General features: G+C 39.9%; 1 protein-coding gene across 3 annotated transcripts in view; it reads right to left on the bottom strand.

The window, feature by feature from the left end:
- Window positions 1–9,437: 9,437 nt before the first annotated feature.
- vav3a (vav guanine nucleotide exchange factor 3a) overlaps window positions 9,438–25,255 on the bottom strand; it is a 93,354-nt gene continuing 77,536 nt past the window's right edge. For 2 of the 3 annotated variants that reach the window (XM_023398079.2, XM_087171696.1), the window contains exons 24-27: window positions 22,962–23,049; window positions 22,088–22,217; window positions 15,082–15,233; window positions 9,438–13,721 (exon numbers count right to left, since the gene is read on the bottom strand). In XM_023398079.2, the coding sequence (XP_023253847.1) occupies window positions 13,677–13,721; window positions 15,082–15,233; window positions 22,088–22,217; window positions 22,962–23,049 (415 nt within the window). In that variant the 3' untranslated portion in view covers window positions 9,438–13,676. Of the gene's footprint in view, window positions 13,722–15,081; window positions 15,234–17,317; window positions 17,399–22,087; window positions 22,218–22,961; window positions 23,050–25,255 lie in introns of all 3 variants that reach the window. The other variant, XM_087171697.1, reaches the window with a different exon arrangement.

The following is a 25,255-nucleotide window of genomic DNA, read 5'->3' as shown; positions in this document are numbered from 1 at the left end:
GTGTGTGTGTGTGTGTGTGTGTGGATGTGTCTCTGTTGTTGTTGAGTTAAATCAGGTTAACTTGAGAGGATGGAAGGACGCAGCATCTCCACTTTACTCAGGCACTCTGTGTTTTTGATGGGGTCAACTGTCCACTGTGGGAGACACTGCTGTCCCGGTCATTCCAGCACCCAGCTGACCCTCAGCCCTCCCCATCTGACAGCCTGACACCAGCCGCCACCACTGCACAGAAGTCTGAAGTTTACATGCAAAAAATAGGATTCAGAGAATGAGCAGCCAGGCTCTTTCCCCTCCAATCTGACAGTGTGTTAATTGCCTCATTTATAATCCCTGCTCATCAAAATGAATAATTGTTGTAATGCATACATCTACCACAAAGACCTTTGTTCCAAACTCCAGAATTATGCTAAACATGGTAATTAATTGAGTTTAATTTATTAGATCGTCGTCAGTGTATGCTGCCGCTGGGCTTTTGTGTTTCCGTCGGGTTGTGTTGTAGCTACGAGGGAAGAGAGCAGAGCTGTCAGCTCTGTTTCAAATGAGGGCTGCTGTTTGCTGCTCAACAAGTTACTGGAGGCCTCATCATCCTTTCACCAGCTGTTGTGATTCTTCATTATGTTGTAATCCTTTCATACAAATCACATCTCTTGCTTTGTGAGTCTTTTCAGTTAAACAAAGAAGTGTTTTCTGGTGGAAATTTGAACTCAACATGTTTTGAGGCATGTTTTCTTCTATTATGAGAGATCCACAATCTTATAGTGTCTTTTTTCACATAGTCCCACACACTCTTGCTGGAATATGATGTCAATACAGGGGATTTTTTTCCAACCAAAAGGGAAAAAACAAAAACAAAAAGACAAAACTAGTCTGCTTGGATTTGAAAGTTCGGTTTGGCCTACCAACCATGATGAGATAGGCTCAGAGGCAGATGGCCACCCACCCTGAGTGTGGTTTTGCTCTAGGTTTCTGTCTCTTAAAAGGAAGCTTTTCCTTGCCACTGCTGCCAAGTGCTCATGGTGGGAATTGTTGGGTCTCTAATCAATGTTATAAAGAGTACGGTCTAGACCTGCTCTATTTGAAAAGTGCCTTGAGATAACTAGTGTTGTGATTTGGCACTATATAAATAAGAATTTACTTGAGTTGATTCTGAGGTGTATTTGTAGCTGCCCTTTAAGCCCCTGTATTTGGCAGTAAAAGAATCACAAAATGTAGAAAATGACTGATTCTTTTATCTAGTTTTATTTTTAGTATTGTGAGGGTCGAGTGTTATTTTACCTTCGTTTATACCAGATCTGGACCTCTAATGAGTAGTTCAAACTTTATTTCAAACTTTTTATTTCAAACACTCTAAAATCATATGTCAGTGTTGAGTGGAAATAAAACTATGTTCATTATCCTCCTAAAATATGAAACTGCAGGCTATGTGAAGCTGGCAGTAAATTAGTAGCTTAGCAAATCAAGTTTTTACAGAACTCACTGTGATGATTGGGTCAGTTTGCTATGTGTGTATTTTACAGTAAATAAACAAAACTGCCAACTTGTATGTATTATTTATCACAGACAAAATGTAAAACCATTATTAACACTAACTAAAAAGTTGTGTAACTAAACTGCAGTAGTAAGTCTCTGTGAAGGCTGCAGGCAGCATAAATAAGGAATATTCACAGGCTAACAAGCTAACAGGCTATCAAGCACTGATGAAGCTGTTGAGCCCAGTGCGGAGGTCAGCAAGTTTGTACGAGAGCTCATATCAGCAACAGTCAAGTCTAATCTAGTTGACTCGAGTCAAGTATATGGGTTTGTATGGGCTTTTAAGACTGAACTCTTCAGCAGCTGCACAAAGCTATGGTCAACTGTGGTCAGTCACCACCTGCACTGCTTTAAGCTAAACTTCATTATTGAACTATAGTTGGACTATTGAATGGAGCAATCGTTAACAAAATTTGTGTCACCTGTGGTTATCCTGCTATGACAAGTCAAAATATCTCCCATGGAAAATTGCATTTAGGCTTCCTGTCTTTTCCAGTCAGGCTGTACACTTGTGGAAACTCTGTTCAGTGAATTCAGGTCTGGCATTAAATGCACCAGTGTAGATAACATATCTATGAGAAGCAAGCCAGCACATAAATAAAATGCAACTGAATGAGCAATTGATATGTGAGTGTGGTTGCCATAGCAGACTAAATAGGGCAACAACATTATCATTATCCATCATGTCGAAGATATAAAACTGTAATAAGGGAGTAGGGTGACCTCAGGCGGGGCTGAAACTCCTTGTAGTGGTGGTGCGGTGCCATCGGTGGAGGTTGAGACATAACTGCTGACGCCACCACATTCCCAGGAATGACAAATGGAAGCTGGAGGTGCTTCAGGGGACACTGGGGAATGGGCACATTTGCGAATGGCACGATTTCCAGTTGAGGTGAGGAGGGAAAGAGAGGCAAAGCAAAGACTAAGCTCAACTGAAAGACCCCAAAATAGAAACTCTGCCTCCCACATCTCCATCATCCCTCTGCCACGCAGGAGGAAGTAGGGGTCTGCATACCTAATGAAGAACTGTATGGGTATATACTCTCAACTAGTCTACATCTAGCCACAGTCTTTTCAATGAAGACATAAACGAAAATCTGTAATATGCTCAGTGGCGGCCAATAAACTGTATGTACACAAAGATACTGTAAGTTACCATTTCTCTGCTTTGCCAAAAAAATCCAGATAAATAATGAATGTGAAGCTTCCCAGCAGCACCTAAAATAAATGTATCTAGCATTTAAACAAGATGCACACTGAGGAATCAAAGATCACTTGTGTGGGACCAAACCAAATATCACAGCAGGGCAAATACACGAGCAGACATTGGGGCATTTAACATGCCAAATTACAAATGTCATAGACACATAGATAATTGATATGTCAGGCTTATGGTTTTCAGTGAAGATCCTATAACACAATGTTTATGCTGCTGGAAAATCCCTCCAGTTCTGCTTCAATACAAGGTGTGAGGGGCTAATGCAGTTGGAACAGAGGGGCAAATGAAATGTAACTAAGACAGTAGCTTATCATACACTTTGATAGTTTCCCTCATCTCCTCTGCCAAATTGCAGTGGATCGGTATGAGCTCCAGCCTCCTGTGCGCACCACAGGGGAGGTAAGAATTCCAGAATCTCCTGGACATGTAGAAGTACCTCTGCTGCGTTGAAATTTCACTTGAGCACAAGTCAGAATGCTGGGGTAAAAATAAAAGGGCAGTTGAAGTTCATTTACCCAGTTTAAACTGAACTTTCCCAGTATTTCTCTTAAATCTGCCCCAAGGTTGCTTCAAAGTTAGATAACACATTTCCACACTTTTAACTAACATCATATACTGTATATATTCTGTAACTGTGTCCCAGTGGTGCCTTGAAGCAAAATCACATTGATATCACGGAAAATATTCCAGTCTCACACACCATGTTTTTAAAGCTCCACCATTACATGGAATGGAAAATTTGATGTCTTTTATGTCCAAATTCGGTGTTTGTGGAAACTGTGGGATAGTGACTACACATTTAAAAAAATGTTCTCTGGGTTTGAAGTCATCCGCACAACATGATTTGTTGATGATGGGTGATCTTAAATTATACAGTAAAAGCTACCAAGGTCAAATTAAAACTAAACTGAAAATATAAAATTCCAAAATCGTAAACAAACATTATTCAATACCATTCATCTGAAACAGTCAAACAGTTAATTTAATTTTTAAGTACGAGTACATAAAAAACTACACAGATACAGTGAAATTTTCCTTAAAGTTAGTTATTTGTTGAATTTATATTTCTATTGTAAGATCCATTCCTAAAAAATACTTTACTTTTTTTTCTTTTTTATATATATCAAAGTGTTTTCTCTTCCATCATTGGTGGGCCATGAAAGAAAAATGAAAAAATAGCTGCACCTCTGCAGATATGTTTCCCTTTCAAAATGCCTGGGACCAGCTGTTTTCTGGATTGCATCATTATATGACATGTACATATGCGCACAAATTATGTTATACCTTGGTAAGGGAGGTGACAAGAACCTGATGATCAGTCTGGCTGAGCTCCAGAGATCTTGTGTGAAGATGGGAGAATGTTCCGTAAGAACCAGACTAAAGTATACCAAAATATGAAAAAAAAACTGAAGAGTCAGAACCCTTTCCGAATGCACTGTAGGTATTTTGCAAGTTAAATTAGCAATGGTAGTTAAGTTGAGGCAGGAGATCGGGACCAAGATATATGTAGCATTAGCACAAATGCAAAGTTTTTCTGTCTCCCAGTTTGTTTGTTTTTATTTTTGTTTTTGTTTTTGTTTTCTTTTCAATTCCAGTTTTTTGTTTTTGTTTTTGTTTTTGTTTTTGTTTTTGTTTTTGTTTTTTGTTTTTTGTTTCTTATCAATTCCTGGAAGGGGAAGGATACAGAAGTTTTTCTGTCTCCCAGTTTGTTTGTTTTTGTTTTTGTTTTTGTTTTTGTTTTTGTTTTTGTTTTTGTTTTTGTTTTTGTTTTTGTTTCAATTCCTGGACGGATGAAGAAAAAAAACTGAAGTATCGGGCCTACAGGGTGACATCACACGTAAGTATTTATTTACAGCACAAGTGCTGCAAGTATCATCTGCACAGGTGACTCCTCTGTCATGATATTTTTCTTATATGTCTATCTCAGCTTTAGCTGTGCACCAAACTTGCTGAGGGCTATTTACCTGATGACCCTGAAGGCACGTATGGAGGGACAATACCAGAAAACTTTGAGTCTTTATGAACCATCTCAGAAGACAGGAGCAGAAAGTAAAATTAGTTAAATATTGCAAGTATAATGTGATTAAATAAGACTAGGAGTGAGCCTTTTGGCAAATTAAATGATACATTTTTAACTGTTTTATAATGTAGATTATTATTGAAGGCAATGTTTGTGCATGTCTGTGTGGGGCACGCAATCTCTACACCTTGTGTGTTTGTGCTTGCATGTATGAAGAAAAAGAGGCGTACAACAGAGCGCTGCAATTCTGAATATCGTACTAGAGTATGCATGTGTATGCCTTCATATCATGCAGTAGCTAGTTAAGACTAACAATAATTTAACCACCCTGCACACACTTCCCTTCTGAACAATGCAGAGCCATGTCAACGTGCTTACAGGGCTATAGAGGACATACGTTCTCCTCAATCAAAGCAGGCTGTGACAGCCAAGCAGCCAAAATGTGTGTGCCTGTGTGTGTGTGTGTGTGTGTGTGTGTGTGTGTGTGTGTATTATGGTGATGAGCTGTCAGAATGTGTTCTGCCGACTACACCTCAGTGTTTATGCAATGCTGATAGTCTCCAGGAAAACATGGGGGAAAGAGTGCTGCTTGATATTTACACACAGCAGCCATACCGTCTGGCAATGATGATGGCTCCCTCATGGCCTGAAAAGACAGCAATAAACCCAGAGAAAGTACGAGCGAGACAGAGTGAGAAATAGACTGGGATATGTAGTGCAGTCGAAGGAGTCAAAACATGGCAGATTTGATGAGATACAGGGATTTGCAAAGGAAGATGGAGAGGAAAGTAGACAAATGACTGCAGTGCTAAACTGAAATGACAGTTCCATCAGCTGAGCAGGTGTTTTTGTTTCAGTTGTCCTCACATGTTTTTAGATTTCAAACTACAAATCACATATTTATACATTAGCGCTGAACATTTTTTGTAGCATATTATGAGATGTAAATGGATTTTCTACCCAATGCCTTTTGCTGTAATGTTGTTGATGCTGTAACTGTGCTGCCATTTATTCTCTGGATAGGATCAGAATAAGTAGACAAAACACACTGCGGCAAATCTCACAAGAACACGGCAAAGATATAACCAATAAAAAACCAAATATGACCCTTGTTAGAAGCTGAATATGCTAGTCGGCAGTGGTGGGCCAGCAGAGCCAAACATGACAGTAGTAGTTTTAGCAAATCCCTTAAATTCAGGGTCTGTCCTGTCTCATGATTTCATGCTGCCTGTCTTTCCTCTGCTGACAGTCTCTCCTGCATCTTGTTGCTCTCTGCTTGGACATCTTCACCTTCCTGCACTCCTTCCTGGCTGAAGAGGTATTCTGATAATTCCTTTGAACTGACAGTAAACATATCAAATCTGCAGTATGGAGGAAAAATCGCTAAAAATCACTTTTATGGTGATGTTCAAAATATTTAACTGACATTGACAATGCAGAATCCTGTATTTTTTGGCTCAACATTGTTAACCTTTCCTGGATTATTGTCGTGATTGTAGCTAGTTGGGAAGCACAGGGGAGACATAGGAACTTGGATCTTGAGGAATTGTAGCATTCATTTACTGGCAAACAGGCTAAAGTTACACTGCTAGCTATACCGCCAACTTCTAACTCTCTGCTCCGGTCACCAGCCTCACCGCTCTCTCTCTCTCTCCCCTGCCTGCTACACACACAACCTATGTACTGAGCTATTTCTGAGAGGAGCTGCGCTACTTGTGTAATAATTTGCTGTCTGAAACTTCTCATCTCTTGCACATAGATGATAAATTACAGTGTAATTTGCTCGTTTAACTTGCTACTGCTGCCACTTATGAAGAAATTTGTTGTCTAAAGTAAAGGTTTAGTTACACACACGTCTGCACGTGTATAATGCGCGCAACATCATCTCAGAACAGTGGAAGCTGAGTCTTGACAAGCACACTTTGGCTATAGCTAGTCACCCGTCAAAGATCCCAGGATTATCCTCAATACACAAACATCCAAACAATGCTGCTCCCCTCTCCGCTTAACAAGATCCAGCCTTTGTCAATGGGTCACGGTCATGCCCACAAAAAGGACAGAAAGCATAGATACAACAGCTGGTAGCTAGCTACCCGAGACAATAGCCTAGTGCCGCCACAAGAGTGCAGTAAATTACATGACGGATGGAAATGGGCACTATTCTGAGATAAGCTGTAAGGATAGATATCTCTACCACCATTGTTACGAATTATGTCTATTTTTTAGCTTTAACCGGTTGCCTTGCTTGTCCGTTGTTACACCACTGCTAGTCAGTCATATGCTTGGCTGATTAAGGGTGGCTCATACTCACCACAGTATAAAAGACATAGCTTTTATCACAATAACCAGCTACTTGAGTGCACTATTTCAGGTTATGTGATATTAGTAGCATATAATTCAATCTATCTATTTTTTACACATTTCAATAAGTCACTAAGAGGTGCTGAGCTAAACAACCTACCTTGTGCAATTCTGCCATTAACCAGCAAAGTTTCACAGCTACCATGCAGCCGCACAGGTGAGTCACTAAACTTACAATATTGGGTACTATATAGAATCTGTTCTTAAAGTTTGTGCCTTGACACGTGGGGCCACACTGAAAATTGGGGCCCTCGAACTTCACTGAAATTATTAAACCTACAGTACCTGCCACCCCTGCTCTTAGTGACAATAGCTCCTGGTTTCATCAGTCTTAACAACACAGAACTCCGTAAATATGTCCTTCAGAAGCCATCTGACATCAGACTGGACAGCAGCAGTCCAGAAAGTTGGGCCTAATAATCTCGCAGTGCTGTGAAGAAGGCTGATGTCACCCTCTCACCAGCCATCTGTCACACTGGTGGTCGAGCCTCAGCTGGAAGCAGACTGGTGTGATCCAGACTGGCCTGGCATAGGCAAAGCCCGACTACTGGGTATTTAGCACAGCGTCTCTCTCCACTCCTGCAGTGCCAGCAGTACTGCCTGCTACAACCCAGCACCATGTATCCTTTTGCTGTCCGAGTCTCGGTCTGGCTTCAGTGATGGCAGGTAACTGGGCAGCAGATGGCCGAGGAGACCACCACCCACACAAGACCTGTACATGCATGCACAATGTTTTTTACAGAGAAGCTACAGTAAGCATCACCATATGGTCTCCACCTTTTACACAGTTGTACAACAATTCACTGCATGTTTTCACACACCCACAGTACCATGAGCTATCACCTTTTTTATGCATTCATTTTAACTGGCTATATTTAGAAATTTAGTTAACTTGGTTCATTATTATCAGCATGATAACAGCAACAAGACCCACCGCTTGTCCCCACTTTCATTCACACCTATTAGCCAATAAGCTAGCGAGAAACAGCACCCCACTGGCTGCAGGTTATTTAAGTCCTGTGGAGGGAGCAGCAACAAAACACGGCAGTTACACCATGACAGCCATTTAATGAGCACTACTATACTTTAAGGACCAGGTCCTAATTTTAGCCAGGAAGTCACTTCTGTGCCAGCTGAGCTAACAGAGATGAGAATGACCACGGTGTGGGATGTTTTATACTCTTTAATGTAGATAAATCAAAGGAAAAGAGTTAATTGTGGTTACTTTTCAAGTCCAGTGTGTTCCCACAGTTGCAGCACTTACGCTCAATGATGAATTCAACATTCAAAATCAGTGTCTTACAGTCTCACAATTGGGTTACAAAAGAACTGTTAAATTGTATATATTTTATTTGTTTGAATAAGACATTTAAGGTTAGAATACACACTACAACTTACTCATCATTCTGCACTTGTATGCACTGTTTCTGCAGTTAGTCATGGGATTTTTTAATTTAGTAACATGCATGGTTCTTGTTATTTGCTTTACAAGGAGCTATTTTTATGTTGCTGTCAGCTTTGCTTTGTTAGACAAACTCTCCTATTCAGAAGTATTGACAGCCTTGACGTACTTAATCCTTAAGTATAGTATATTTTAGTAACATGTTTTGCTTATAGTTACTTCACTTGGATGTTTGACCTTCATCATCATGTATGTGCATGAGTTTGTTTTCACATTTATATGCTGAAGTTTCTCTGTGCTCACCTTAAATCTGACCGGACAGTTAACTCAAACAAGCAGGACTTTCTGACATCACAAAGTTTAGAAACCAATTACGGTCCAATATGCAACTTACATGGTTGCATATGCAAGTGTGGCCCAAACATGGTCCAATATGCAAGTGTGATTCGGAAACCTAAAACCTCCAGCGTATATACATACACTGAATGAAGTTTCAGTGAAGTAGTAGACATCTCAAGTACAACAGTTAAATGTTTGAAAATGAAAAATTTGGCATATTCATAGATTTGGAAGGAGTAGATATATGTTTTGGAATTCTTAACAAGATAATTGAACAATAATTTGAACTTAGAATTTTGAACTTGGAAATACTCTAGTATAGTACTTCAGTAATGTACGTAGACATATTCAAACCTTCAGTGGTGAAATGTAACTGTTTATTTATTGAAACATTAAACCTAAAAAATACCTGCCAAAGACTTGAACAATGATTCAGATTTAGGTTCATGTCATAATCATAATTTCTTCAATTACAATTTTACTTCAGCTGTAAAAATCAATGCTCTACTGGTGTTTTTATATTGGTCCATGATGTGCAGGAATGCAAGACATAAAACAACAATACATTAGAAGAAGCAATATGTATCTTTATTATGTGCTATGTACATATTTTACAGTATGATACAGCAACAATACATGGTAATGCTACACAGTCAGGATTGCACGGTTTTAGAGTTAGGCCACAGCGGTTGGGTACCGTGGTTATGAGACATAACGCTGAGTGTACAGTAAGTACAGCAAACATCTTTGGCTTCAGTGGGATAACAAAACATGGTCATGGAGCATGAACACAAACTTCAGACAACAAGGGGGCAGGAGGGTGGATGACAGGTTCTAATGGATTTTCAGCCCAGAAAGAAAGACGTATTATATGATTTTTTTTATTCATGTATTGGTGGCTGGGATGTTTCTGTTCAGGTTCATACAGAACTTTCCTCGTGTTGGTTCAGGAGACTGCATCCCAAAACCCCTGCTGGGCTAAGACTTTCCCAGCCCTGAATCCTGTCAAACGCTTTTCCCCACTTACACAGTGTGTGCCTACGCATGTGGACATAATCTGTGTACACACTGTATATGAGGAGATAACAGTGGTGTGAGCGATTTCTAATTCATCCTCTAATTGGCATCATTTCTCTCAGTCTATTAATTTGTGGTAAAATTAAACTAGTCCTCATTTTGCTGTGGTTGTTTATAGAGTTTCAGACCGCCTCTCTCCCTCCTCTCCTTATAATACTGAATTTTCTATTCTCCTCCCGCCAACATACAGCAGCGGCTTTTTCAGCCTACAGAGCAACGGCATGAGGGACAGAATACAGAGAGAAACGGAGAAGACAGAGATTGGATGAAAGATAGATGGGGAAAGGGAGCAGTAAAGAGAGAGAGAGAGAAGTGACATGGTGAGATAGAGCGAGAGAGAGGGGAGCTGACAGAGAGATGGATGCAGCCGGGTCGTCGAGGTGAGGAGATGGTGTAATGATTAGATCACAGATACCCTTGAGCCTTCCTCCCGTCCCTCCTGCACACAAAAATCTGGAAGCTCAGTCGGAGGGGAGGAAGGCCTGCAGTTGTAAATGGCCCTGCTGTCAGAGTTCATCTGGGCGGAGGAGGGAGTGCGGGAGTGGATTACCGGAGTCTGCGATTAAAGAAGCCTACTCTGCCTCTCCAGTTCTCCCAGGACTTGTGCTGGATCGCATTTGTGCCGCTGCTGCGCTGCAGCTCGCTCTAAGATCTCCTAAAGATGTTATAAATGTATTGTCTGACTGTTCAGAGACTGCAGACATTTCAGGAAGCAGGAGGGGAATCATCATCATCATCATCATCATCATCATCATCATCATCATCATCATCATCATCATCATCACCATAATCATCAGGGTTCCTACTGGACATGAGTGTTCTGGAATATCAGTTAATTTTCAAAGGAAGTCAGGATAGACATTGTGGCCATATATTATCTTAATAAAAATGTCATATTAATTTTCTCAGATGTTTTTCCATCTGCCTACTGTTTATGCCTGGATTTTTTGTACTTTGATACCTTGGATTTGTGTTTAAGGCTTCTTTGTATTTTCACAGCAACAAGTCTGAGGCTTATGCTAACTGCCTCCACACATATTGTTCACCTCCTAATCAGATGATGTCATCTCCAAACTTCAGCATGTTGAAGGTGACTGCTTGGGGAGGAGGAGATGTGTTTAGGATGCTTCCATCTAGTGGTCACTTAATGACACTGTTGATGGAACGAAATAGGAAAAGGGAGACGACACAATGCAAAAACACATTATTAATATGACCTTTTCTAACACATTTCTTCAGTCCAATAGTTAAACAATATGACTGAGAACAAAAATATTTTGTCATATATATACCTTAAAGGCATGGAGTGTCAGGTCTGGCAGGGGGTTACTCATGATTTTCAAACATAATGGCTCCATTAAGTCCATACAAAAGCATATCTTTACAATAGATTCTTACTGAGATTCACAAAATATATTTCTGGCACAATACCCATTGAAGACATGGCAGGGGAAGATGATGGATTTGGAAGGAAACAATGTCCTGTGTTCTTTTACCAGAGGCAGGGTCCCCCAGTTAGTTACACAAAGGCTCTTGTAGTATTTAAACTTCAATTGAACACATTACTACACCGCATTCTCACTTATGTGCTAAACTAGGGACCGCATCCTCATAGTAAACTGCCTCAGTGACAGATATTGTATTTTATGTACATTGCATTTTAAATCATTACATAGTTTCCCATGAAAAGTTAAGAAATGGGTGATTTTTAAAATGTCATGCGTAGGTGTGCTGAAGTATCTGAGAAGGAGCAGAACAACTTCAAACTGAAGAAATTACTGCATTAGTTGAAAGTGTTTTTTTGACCACTTCATAGAAAGGACTGTGTGTATGTGACATTGGGACATGTGGAGAGCCCTGTGACTGCTGCCTTCTGACCACAGTGTGAACAGAAATCTCCATCTGCAAATTCAATACTAAATTCAATATGTACATATTTTTAAAAAGGAGTGTGGTTTATAGTTTTTTTAACTGCAAAGAAACTCTGTGGCTGAGGTTTAAATATTGCTGCACAAAGCAAACTGTTAGGGAGTCTTCAGTCTCACCTCCAGACATGATTTGATCACTACTTAGGATGTGTGTACTCTGCTGTCTTATTCTGTCTGACTATATATTGGTGTGTGTTGCACAGCATATTTTCCTGTAAAGGTATTTATTCCCTCAAATGTGGGAAAATCCTCTTTCACTGGGGATTAAGGATACAGTGTGTATAATGCATACGGGGGGTGAGGGTGGAGTACAGAGAAGGAGAGGGGGTGAGAGTTATGACAGTGAGCTGGAAGATGTGAGAAGTGGTTTCTGAAAACTGATAGAGTTCTTTTGGATTGAAGTTCTGAATTCTTGAATACCTTTTCAATATTTGATGTTTTTCTTGCCAAAACAAATCTTGCAAATTGCAAGTGTTCAGTGTTTCTGCCAAAACTGTGTTCTTGAGAAGAAAAATGACTGAAATAGCAGTTAAGGCAGGAGACACTAAGTCTCCACTAACCCCCAGGAAGATGATGTTAAAACATTTTGATGCATAATCTGGTGAAAATGTTTGCTAAAGTACAAATCTGGGTGTACTGTATATCCTCTCATAGACAGCCAGTGCATCATATCTGTAGGTAATGAAACTGAAAAATACAACTTATGCTGAAAAAAGCTAAGAAAGCAAGATGGACAGTGGAGAAAAAGGAGAGAAAAAAAGAATAAAGTTTGGTTGCTTTTCTTTTCTTGCATTTTATGTTACTGGGGCAGGTGGCTTGTTCCCCGACACTAATGCCTCCACTAAGATAAACCCTCAGCGAATGGGCTCATGTTGACAGAGCTGCCACGGATAAGAGCAGAGGATCGCTAACAGCCAAGACAACTAAAAACATGAGAGGCTGCGCTGCAGATAAAGAATGTAGAAGGTGGGAGGAAAATAGGAACAACAGCGATCAATTGCTGGCAGTGTGCAGTGATGCTATCTGACGCCATCCCTCTCTTACATCTCCTGTAAGAGCGTGTGTGTGTGTCTTTGTGCAAGTGTGTGTGTGAGTCTGTGGTGATCATAATCTGAAGGGGAGGAGAGGTGGGTGGTGTGGATGTGTGAATCTGGGTCATCAAGTCATCAATAACCACCTGCATTAGTGGAACATACACACAGGCAAGGTCAAAACTAACAGATCCTTTCAGAGTGAGAAGGGGATGAAAGAAAAGCTTTACAGTATGAGTCTTTTCAAGCTCAGATGGCTCTATTTCCACAGGGGTATGGATGGATGGATGGATGGATGGATGGATGGGAGACTGGCATTTGAGTATCTACTTTTGACAGGCTGGCGACGGCCGACTTGGCAAGCAGAAACAGGTGGGAGTTGGGGGCTGGCTGGGGCATAGAAAAGTAGGGAGCGCAGGGTGAATTATGGATGGACAGATGAAGTCGGGGAGGGAGGAAGGGGTTGTCTGGCGAGGGCTTGTGTCCCGCTGACAGGCAAGCTGCTAGTTGGTGGAGTCACTTAGCCTCACAGAGTTGACCTGAAATGATCAGGCGTCTTTGCATCTGCAGCATAGTGCACCCTTTTCTCTCCCAAAGGCCTCTGGGATGGTTGTACGCAGCAGAGCTCCGTGGAGGAGAATGAAACCGTAACACTGGAGCAAGCAGCAGTGCAGACGCTCACTCTGTTCGTCACTATTATGTGCTCAGTTTGCTTACTCCACTGCTTCCATTCTTCTTTTATCTTTCTCCAATTCCCATGGCTGACCTTTCACTCCTCACCCTCCTCTACATATGTGGATGGAAACCAGCCCACCTGAGGGGAGAGGACGGGAATAAGTAAATGAGTTTGACTGAACATCACTTGTAATTTATTATGTACCCACTTTACCCACTTCCCATAGGCTCTTTTGCTTTTTCTAATTGTGGATTTCCTACATGTACCAGAATACCTTTCAGCAGCAGTTTACTGTATGTATAACCTTGTAGTATATTTTTTTAACACAATGTAACACAATAAAGCTGCGACAAAACATTTCAACTTCAGGTTAACAATAATAGACAGTTTTGAGCTGATTTGTTCCATCACAATTCCCTTAGCAAGCTGAAAAAATGTCTCTGAGCCCAAACCTAGAAATTTTCCAAACCAAAAAATTGTTTTTGTTACCTCTGGACGGAAGCAGGCTAGCTGTTTCCCCAGTCTCCAGTCTTTATGCTAACCTAAGCTAACCATTTGCTGTGACCAGCTTCATATTGAATGGCCAGATGTGAGAGTGGTATTTATCTTTTCATGAATCTATTCCTTTAACTGTGAGATAGATAGAATTAAAAATGAAAGTTAAAAAAATTTTAACTTGAAAAAATTGTCATTTCCAACAAGTGGGACGGTTTTTAAAGTTTTTAAACTGTGGACAGCTTAATTTAAACATTTCAACAAAACACTTCCATCTAAAAATGTATTAAAACACATATTAGAGGTAAATATCCTCTCTTAAAGAAGTGCTACATGTTATAAAACCTACGTTTATAATGGCTGCATAGCTCTTGTGTTAATATAAAATCTTCAGATTTTATCCCATGAGAGCCAGTCAGCTAGTTCTGGTGTTTCATTTAACTGAGATGGTGGTATAAAAGACAGAGAGAGCCAGCTGTTTTTCCAGCCAGCTGTGCCAGTTGTTTTTCCTTGCTGAAGGCTCTATAGAGACACAAGCAGCACTCCACAGAATATGCACACAGTCTTTAGTTTGTCGCTAAGTCTCAGTCTCTGCCAAGCTGAAATGTGTCTGAGTGGGAGTCAGTACATACGTATATTTCCCTGCATTTAGAACCAGGATCTTTTGCGTGCTGCATGCCTGATTACAGAGCGCTCTCGGTATTGGATGAGAACATTTTTTGCATTTAAGTCATACAAGAGCAGCACATGAAGTCTTCAAAGTGAGGATATGGGGGAAATAGAGATGTTGGAAAGGTGTACATTACAGACTAAATCTGACATAGTCCCTTCCAGGTACCTGTAGACAAGAATATCTGCCTCAACCTGTTTGCTACCTAAAACTGGAATTATGAGAGAGACCAAAACGAGAAAACAACAAATTAAACTTCTGAAACCTTTCTCCATGTAGGCATTTTTCCTTCCTGATTATGATTTGGTGATTGGAGGCTGTGTCGTCACTCACCCTGCCATTGACCTCGCCCCTCCACCAGCCATTGGCTCCTGACTTTGTGTAGATCTTAACCACGTCTCCCTCCTGCAGCGAGAGTTCCCGGGTGTCACGCGAACTGAAGTCATACCGTGCTATCGCCACACCAATCACTTTGGGAGTAAACACTGGAGAAGGAGAAAATCAGTGAACAAAGAGATGAGATTTACCGTATCCAAGTTTTATAATGAATTTACAAACATAGAAAAAAACATCAGTTTCAGCATTAACACTTTCTCACATACATACATACACACATATATGGAGATGGCAAGTAGCCACTAACATATGTGGTTAGTTAATAGTTTTAGATACAAGATCTCAATAAATATGTTTACATGCACATTCATATTCCACTATCATTCCGAATATGACAATATTGGAATTTGATAAGAATCATGTAAACAGCATATTCCATTTGATTTCAATTCTGAATCTGGCCCTTCCGAATTTTACATTTTCAGATTAAGTCATGTGGGACATGGCGATATTCTTGTTTTGGGAGCATTCTTTGAACATGTATACAGCACAGTTGGAATACGCATCTCAGTTGGGGTTTTTACGACAGTTTCCAACACATGGCCTCTTGCCTGTTTAGGGTCAGCTCTGTGTATTGTACACAAACCAGCTTGAAAAGCTGGGGTACAAATGCATGCCTAAGGGAAAAGCCCACATTTCTGGACAGAAGGAGAAACGCACCTATTTTTTAAACATTTTGAAAGACTTGGATATCAACAAGTTTTTGGATATACACAATTTTTTCATTGTAATATTCATTGATATTCATTGTCATTAGCTGTGTAAACAGCTTAGAAGGAATATTGTCTTTTTTTTTTCGAAATATGGGCAAAAAAAAATTATTTTGTGCAAGTAAACCGTGGTGATTGTTTCACTTGGAAATGGCCTGCTATCATTCCCATACTGTAGCTTCTAAAATAATTCAATATTCAAATGATTTTAACCAGTTACCTATAGGTCTTCACTTGTGGAGACAACAAACTACTTCTTTCATGGAGATTAGCTGCTACTAAAATATTAACACCCAGTAGTTGCCATGGTTACTTGGTTAACGTCATTTAATTAACTAATGTTAGCTTGCTTATATGGCTGACACATTGGACCTGATACATGATAAATTGCTGTTTAATAATTATGTAAACTGAGAATAGATTTTCTATATTACATTGAACCAAAAAAATACAATAACCATCTTCAGCTTGGGGAGCTACTCTGAACTGCATGAACAGTACAAGGTCTAAAACACCCATTTCATGTAATCAAATGAGAATAGAAAGCCATACTTATAAAGGATCGGAAGTTAAGTGTACTATATTGTTCATAATTAAAATTGTATTTAGAAATACTGTAGCTCATGCAACCCAGTTTATTTGGTTTAAAATAAGAGGAATTATATACATTATATTCTGTCTTTGCTCATACTCTGTTCTACCTGTGTCTGATTATCTGGCCTCGAATAAAAAAGAGAAGTATGGCCCAGTTGCCACAGGGACTTGTAGTTGTGTAGTCCATAACTTTAGTTGAGATAGTGCAGCTAGAGTGTTCTGACAGCCCCGTGTGTGTGCGTGTAGACATTCTGTCGAGGAGACAGCGGTATGAGAGACAGACGTGGGGCAGGTTAGCTAGTTACCACTGCTCCATCCCACCCTGTCGACTTTCTTCCTGCTGCAGACACTGACTGGTAAGTCAGACTGGGCTGAGCTGACAGCTGGAAATGGAATGTCAGACCTCTACAACCTGGCTGTGGGGGTAGAATATCTAGTATAGAGGAGATCTGTGTATTTGGACACGTCCACCTTTACTTTGACAGACAGACACACACAAGCACACACACCAAACTCTGCCACAAATGCCTCTGAAAACATTTCAAACACAACTCTTTTCTAAGCTGTGTCTGCCTCACACACTGGCATTTACATGCAAAAATGTACACACACACACACACAACCTCACATAGAGTACATGCATTGCTAAAATAAACAGCCCCTATTCTTCACACAGGATGACATGTATGTGCACAGAACTATGGAAGAGGTGAGATGGTACAATGGGAAGCTAGATGGCAGATAAAGGCAGAGATTTAGGCGATGATGTGAATGCACTGAGCTACAGCCAGCATGCTAAGCAGCCTTCAACATGAAAGGAAAGAGAAAGAAATACAGAGAAAAGGCAGAGAGAGAAGCGATACCTGTACCTGACCAGAAGGGAGCAGAGGAAGGAGGTACAAAGCTGTAGCCGGCAGGAGTTACAAAAGAGAGGCCGCAGAGCAATGGGGCTATGGCAGGGCAGGCCAGGCAGGGAGCGGAGAGATGCGAAAGGGGAGAGGCCAGGGATGGGGGGATGATAGGAGGAGAAAGAAGCAAAGGAGAAAAAATAAAACAGTTTTTAAAAAAATACCAACTCTGAGCTTTTTTTTTCAGAGATACAAAAGAACAGTTGCAGTTTGATAAAGAATAAATGACGACAGGCGCAGGACGAGCTCTAGTGGCAACTCTCCCACTGATGTTCAGTGGTTAATTAATCTGTACCCCACAAACTATTTACACTGATCAGCCTTATGTGGGCACTGTAGTTAGAAATCAATTTTTTCGCTCACAAATGAGGGTTAGGACCCTTGCTTTAAATGAAATTTCAATGCTTGTGTTTCACAAAAACTACAGCTATTGCTTTATGACTTAAGGTCAGGATTTCCAGTATTGAAAGACTATTACTTCACTTGGTATGAAACAAAATCTGCTATTATTCATTTACAAAATACACTTCCAGGCAGGAGCAGTGCTGTAGTTAAAAAATAATGCTTGTGATAACATGTTAGTGATATCTCACAACATTTTCATTCTCATTTTCATAAAACTTGAAAAAATACACAGTTTATGTTCTGGTGCAGGAAAAATAAACTGAAAGACTAAACCTAGATTAAATGTCAAACACTGAAGGTCCAAACACATCCATGCCCCTGCTAGGTTTAGCCGAAACATGAAGTGATGAAGAAGGGATGTCTGCATCAGTAATGGAGGGCGACATCTTCACTTGAGCATTTAATAGGGAGGAGCATGCAATGTACTCACAATTACAGCATAGGGAATATATGTCTATTTGCATATTCATAAAGACAATCATCCAGCTGTAATACAGCCACAACTGCAGCTCCACATCTCTTTCACAAATTTCCTGACAGACTAACTGATCAGTGATGTTGCCTTATTTCATATTCTTTCATTACCGTACTTTCCAATGGTATCCTAATTGCTTTTATCTATAGTTTTGTCTGGATCTCACAATGCCAACAGTACAGATTTCTCTGCTTTAGAAAGTGTAACTGTACCTTTATCTTGCAAACAGCCTGAGAAATAACCCACCTCAGGCCCACTGCGTTTGTATTTCTCTCTGTCTTCCAGTATTTCTACTGGCAGAGACTGAAAGAAGCTACAGGCATTGATCCCGTTCCAGCAACGTCTTCGAGCTGGCAGAGTTAGTGCCTTGCTCTCGGGAACAGAACTTTCAACCCTGACAGTATTTGTACTTTAGTGTTTATGGATAAATTTGAGTTCATTGTTATTTTTATAAGTCTCACAGCAAATATGGCATGAGTACAGTCAGCAGAAAATGCTGATGCTAGACAGGTTTTTCTAGGTAGCAGTGTTACTGAAGTAGAAACAGGCTTTGTGGTATAAATTGAATAACAGTAGCAGGCCTAATGGATGCCAATGAGTCTGTCTGAAAAAGTTTAACTGGGGTGAATGAAGCTGATGGAAACCTGATGTGGGAATGAATGTACTGCACTATCTATCACACAAAACACATTATAAAGAAAGATGTCAGAAATCAGGGAGATTAACTCTGGCTTCTGTCTGAAGTGGCTGTTGACATTTCCTGTTGGCAAGTCAATCAAACAACTACAAACACCCAATTCAAAAGTTCCTCAACCCACCCTTGCACAGAAGTCTGCACTTCAGCCACTGGGAATAGAAAATCCAATCCCCACAAAAGCAGATAAACGCTCAAACTTTTTGAAAAATTTGCCGCTCCCAACAATACTGTTGGCAAGTCAACAGGCCTGGGTTATTGATATGCTGTAATAGGAGCAGAGCTCCAGTGGTTTTTAAAATGAATACTAATCAGCGCACTGAGAGACAGCTCAGCAATCCCTAATGGTGTCTAGGTATGAGCAATATGAAGAGCGATCGCCTTCCACTTCAAACAGCCACCAAAACACCAGCTGCATTTTACATGCTTCATTTTTGCAAAATCTGATTTGTGGACCACACCAGAATACACAATGTGAGCTGGTTGACTAATATATGAGACTAAAGCCAAGTACACACACACACGTACACACACACACACACACACAACACACACCAGAGTCCCACACATGCTGTTAGCTGAGACTGCTCCGTGGACATTTATATATTCTTTTATATTTTGGGTTATCACTGGTATTGTTGCTATTGTAGTTCACATATTGGCTAAAAATGATCAATCAAACACTTCTGTCTTCTGCAAAACTGTCAACAAAACATGAAACAAAGCCTAAACATTAATTAGCCGTCCTCCAGCAGCGCTTGAGGAGGATGGAAATCAAAACAAAAGAGTCATTTAAAAGTGAAAGAGAGAAAATGAAGTCTGCACACCAGGAGGAGGCTGCCTACAAGACACACGACCACACCGGAACAAAACAGATTTGGATTGGAGCTGTCTCCACTTGTGTTGTGACGCAGAGTTTGAACAACAGGCCTCCCCTACGACAACCAAACAGCTCTTTACAATCTGTTCACATTCCTTCTGCTTGGCACGTTCTCATCAGCAAGCCAGGACTTTTTTTCCCATTGCACACAGCAGCATAGAAGGTTCAAATGAAACCTCATTTTGCCACTGATTGTGATAAGTCATACATTTTCCATTTACCAACTGATGGGCGGTGTTGCTTTGCCTGGCTCACACACTGGGTTTAATACCTTTTGCTTCTGGCGTTGCTTGAAACATTCAGCATGTGTGGATGTTATACAGGGCAAGCAGCACTTTCTGCTTCAGTTTTGGAGGTGGCAGACAATCAAATGTGAGTCTTTCAACCTCTTGGCAGTTTTTCAAACTATTTCCCACGTGACATTATCAAGCCAGCCAATAAAACAAAGAATAAACGTCATTGATACTGATACAGTTTGGTCACAGAAATGCCATCCCACACATGTTAAACTCCAGGTCAGGAAGATCGCAGTGGATGTTGTGTTCCCTCTCATTCAGCCCTGATAAATAACATCTTCTACCTGAATATTGAGAGAAATCAGGTTAGAAAGGGTAATGACTGACAGAGTTGCAAGGTTTAGAAGGAGCAGCAGCTGCATGCATAAATAGTCATCATTATGTTGCTCAAAGTGTTGGGTGACAACAGCTGCTTTGACTTGAGGTGTTGTCAGGTTTCTTCAGAACTGAACAAACAGCTCATTCTTACATAGGTAAAAAAAAAAAAAAAAAAATCACACAAAGCTCAGATGTTAATTCAGACAGTGCACCACAACATCCACGCCAACAAAGTTCTGCAATAACTTCCTCTATTACAAAAATATTTTGGGCTCCCTAAAGTGTAAAATGATGTTTGAGGCAACATTCTGCTGCTCAACTTCTGTTTTCAGTGTTAGTGATGGTTCAATAATACTGCATTTTTAATCTCTTATAATGTAATATTGGGCAGTTAATTTACAAAAAAATCAATAACTTTTTTTAAGTATGAATAAAAAAGTCTAAAAATAGTTGTAACATGTCCATATGTCAATTATGCAGTAAAGGTTGCCTCTACATCAAATTTAAATGTTAATCACATGTTAGATGTGAAACATAACTAATAATGGATGGTATTATTTGAATTTGCTGTAACATCCAGTAAGTGCAGTAAATAAGACTGTAAATCAGATTATAAATGGTCTTGACTTTGGCTAACTCACTCAAGGTTCAGATTATCTCACTCCCCTGAAACCCAAATTAATTTGATCTTCAGGAAAACGTCCAGAGTGTGTTTATCAAATCTAATAACGTGCTTAGTGGATTCTCCAACCTCCTTCTGACAGCTGAGTCAAAAACAATTAACATCAGTGGAGAATGAAGCGTTTTTTAACAACAAATAGCTGTGCAGCTCTTTTAAACTGTGAAGACGCTCCCCAGTGAATTAAAGCAGAGTGAGAGTTGGGAAGGATGACAGATAAGAAAGCAGAAAAGGTGGCTGGAGAAATCAGCAGAGCCAGTAACAGTAACAGTAACAACATTTGTTGTTTCCAGCTTCTCCAATGTAATGATTTGCTACTTTTATCTGTTCTGAAAGTCTTCCAACATTTTAGATAAAATTGTTATCACTAAATCAATAAAACAAATAATACATTATTTAATAATGAAAATAACCATTAGTTGTCATGGCCCAATTATAATAATGGGAATCTAAAGGCACGGTCTAAAGTTTTCAGTTGTTCTTTAATTGATTTAGACTTGTGGCCATCTAAATCAGAAAACTAACCGTAACTGAGCAGTTCTATGAGAACCAAAGGGGACTAAAGTCATTAAAAAAATTATTTCACTGTCTTGCAGTTGCAGTGGCCAAAAGCTGTCTGTAATTTAGCTGAGAACACGACCAGCGGGAAGGATATAAGGACATCAGAGTCCAAACATATCATGAGCTTAAAACACACAAATATGGAATATAAAACTAGTTATGAAGGTCTCAGTATCTGCAGTGCAGGCGGAGTGCTTTTACTTAAAGAAATGCATCACGTTGGCAGGCTTTTTTTTTCTTGTTACGCACTGAGAAAAAAAAGGTTTTTAATCTTCTGTCTGTCATTTTTACATTAACAACTGTTGCACCAGACTTTTTAATCCAGTGATACTAGCTATCATTTGTTACCATCACTGGATAAAAAAGTCTGGTGTGTTAATGGTGGCTTGATTCTATTATTAGAAACTCTTCAGGTCTACTCACTGTTGCCACCCGACCGGTTGAGGCGGTGCACAGCAGCGTTCTCCGGTTCCCGGTAAGGAAACTGCAGCGTGGTGTCCAGACTCCTAAAACCTTCTCTCAGGGAGTGGTGTTTGTAGTATTCGATCAGTTCCTGGATACACACACACACACACACACACACACACACACACACACACACACACACACACACACACACACACACAAACACACATAGATACAGACAGATATAAATAGGTCAACAAAGTAATAAGATAACTGTTAACTGTATTTGTGTTTACTGTGTGTCACATTTGTCCCGTTTGTAAAAATGACACATTTCTAAATGTATTTTCAGCATTTGAGACAGATGTGTAAATAGTACAGATATTACATGAATACACTCTCAAATCATGAAGAGTCTGCTTGAAAACTGAATCTTATTATTAGCACAGTACCTACTGCTTTTAACCTGCTGTAGATGTAAAAATGCTATGAACATAATGAAAGAAATGAAATGTTTCTAGGTTTGAGTTATTATATCTTTACATTAGACAGAGATTTTGATCAGGATAAAAATATGAATTGAAACTAAATGTTATAAAAAGTGTTTGTACACACACTGATATTCAAATATAACACTCAAAAACATGTTTTTAGCTAATCTGAGATACAGAAAATCCAGTCCTGGCATAAATAAGATTGGTGAACCTTTCCAATATGCACTGGACTCATCTGTAATGCTGAAGCCCTCAGGCCAGTATAAACACATCTCTAATCATGGCTATTTTTGTGCACACAGCTAAAATAAAATTCAGGTTTTGACACTTCATTAAGCGAACACGATGATTTATTTATGAATTGCAGTGGTGGAATTTGAAAAATAAAACAGACTCACTAATATGCTTCTGAACTTCTTGTTCTCTGCGATGTAGAAACAGCCCTCCTTGGTCAGGATCTTTATGTGCTTCACGTCGTTGTTGTACCTGTGAGCCATTGAATAAGTTATGAGTGTAATTTCCCTCTCTGATCACCGCCATCGATCGGTGGCCGGCCCCTGGCCCCCGTGGAGCACACAGCAGTCGGTGTAATGCATAGAGTCCCAAAGGTGTGTGACACATGAATGATGGGTGGTCAGGAGAAAATGTGCGCATGTGTGTAAACCTCCCTACTCCACTCCAGGCCCCATACTTGAATTGCATTAAGAGTGTGGCTGATCAAGGTCTGGGGCTGGATGGGTGAAAAGCTGTGGTCAGAGTACAGAAATCATTCATTCACAGAGTTGATTTATTAGTAATTATCCAAAAGTGTACCAGTCAGCTACTTCCTGTCCTGTGTGAAAGATTCTTTATGTAAGTATCAAATTATTCTAATAGCCAAAATTAGACATTTTAAAATCCTTTACATATAGTGGCTTTAATCTTTCAGTGGAGATCTTCACGAACAGACCCATGAAAATTCACTTCAAAGCTCCCACTCTCCCTCTTCAGGCTCTACCTGACCCAGTTACGATGAATACAGTTTGGACACCTGGCCTGACTCTGGTCCTGGGCCAGGTCTTGGTTATCAAGAGATGAGCTGGACTTAAGAAGCAATCCTGTCTCCTACAAACTAAGTTTATATCTAACTCATTTGCAACAGAAAACACGTTTTGTAGTAAACATAATTACGACTGGAATATGTTTTCTATCAACGTCATGAGGAAATGTTATTCGTTTACATATTCACAAATATATTGATCGGTAAAATGTTCAGAGATGTGTTTTTTTTTCCACCAGAATATCGGTCATGCAGCACAAGAGTTGCTGATTTTAATGTTAAAGGAACTGTTTAACATTTTTGGAAAATATCCTCTCCTCCATTCACTTTCTTGCTGAGTGTTGAAAAGATTGATACCTCACATTGTATAGAAGTTACAGCCAGCAGCTGGTTAGCTTAGCTTAGCATAAAGACTGGGGGAAGCTAGCATAGCTGTGTCCAAAGCCTACCAGCTCTTCTGAGCTCAGTAACAAGTTGTATTGTTTTTGTTTAAACTATTCAAAAACCAAACTGCAATAGTGAGAAGTTGTGTTTTTTATGAGGGATTTTGCATCAGATCAGTGACGTCCATAAAAACACAAACTGGTTTTTCGTAGGGATTAAACAAATGAGATATAACATATTCATTAGTGAATTTAAAGATTCTGGTAGGTGGATTAAATGAGCATTTTTTTCTAAAATGCTGAACTTTTCTCTTTGCTAAATAAAACAAAACGCAGACTTCCAGAAACTTATTTCAAGATTTTAAAATTTAGAAAGTGTAAGGTTTAATGATTCAAAGAGTCAGATATGCTCTCTATTGTGTGTGGCTACACAGGAAGCTGCCTCCAGTTTGAGAAATACACTAAGTTCAAAGCCTAAGCTTATTTGTAAAGATCTTTGGTCCCTTGGCTATTTGGACACAATCATCAAACGTCTGCTTGCTCTGCTGAGAGGAACAGGCTAGATGGCATTTTCATTTGTGAATAATAATTTTTAAATGTTGTGCCCACAGCTACGAAGCTACTCTTTTGTACTCAGCTTCTCTCTTTCATGGGGAGGTTTTAATAACCCTGAACAGTCTTACAGTCGTCCTCTGCTCTGTTCAGAGCTCCACGTCTGTGTGATGCCAGCAATTAAGACTTCAGCACAGAGGGAACCCGAAGGCACTGAAAGCGGTCCTTTCTGTGAGGTAAAAAGGATGCTGAAAAATAAGTTAAATGATGTTTAAAGGAGAGTTTCCATTGCTCACAGAAGCGTGCTCCAGCTCAGAGACTTGACTGGTGTCTTTTCACTGCCTGCGTTCACACTGACGTCATTTATCTTGAGCCCAGAGATAAGTCAATAGCACTGCAAGGTTCTGAAATCTACTTTGTTAATTCCTCATTGCCAAGATCAAAATGTCTGTATGCTTCTAATTATAAATTGCTAAGATTGTTTTTGTGGGTTCTGGGGTCAGAGAATAATGAATACTGTTTACATGTGTCTTCTTTGAGATGCTGCCACATTACTAGCATCTGGTTTGGTCAGTTTCACACACATCACTGTAGTTAACCACAGACTCACCCTCAGAGGAAAAGCACCTCATCCTGCTAAGGAACTATAAATGAATCGGTCGAATAGTGTCGTGTGGGATGTGTGGGAGTTACATCTGGTCAATACTGTGGTTTGGCT

The sequence above is a fragment of the Seriola lalandi genome, unplaced genomic scaffold, assembly GCF_002814215.2.
Source record: "Seriola lalandi dorsalis isolate HSWRI2012SDOR001 ecotype SW California unplaced genomic scaffold, Sedor1 jcf7180002054972, whole genome shotgun sequence".
Taxonomy (NCBI): Eukaryota; Metazoa; Chordata; class Actinopteri; order Carangiformes; family Carangidae; genus Seriola; species Seriola lalandi.
The sequence above is the reverse complement of the archived record's forward strand: the minus strand, read 5'-3'. Positions and strand labels throughout refer to the sequence as shown.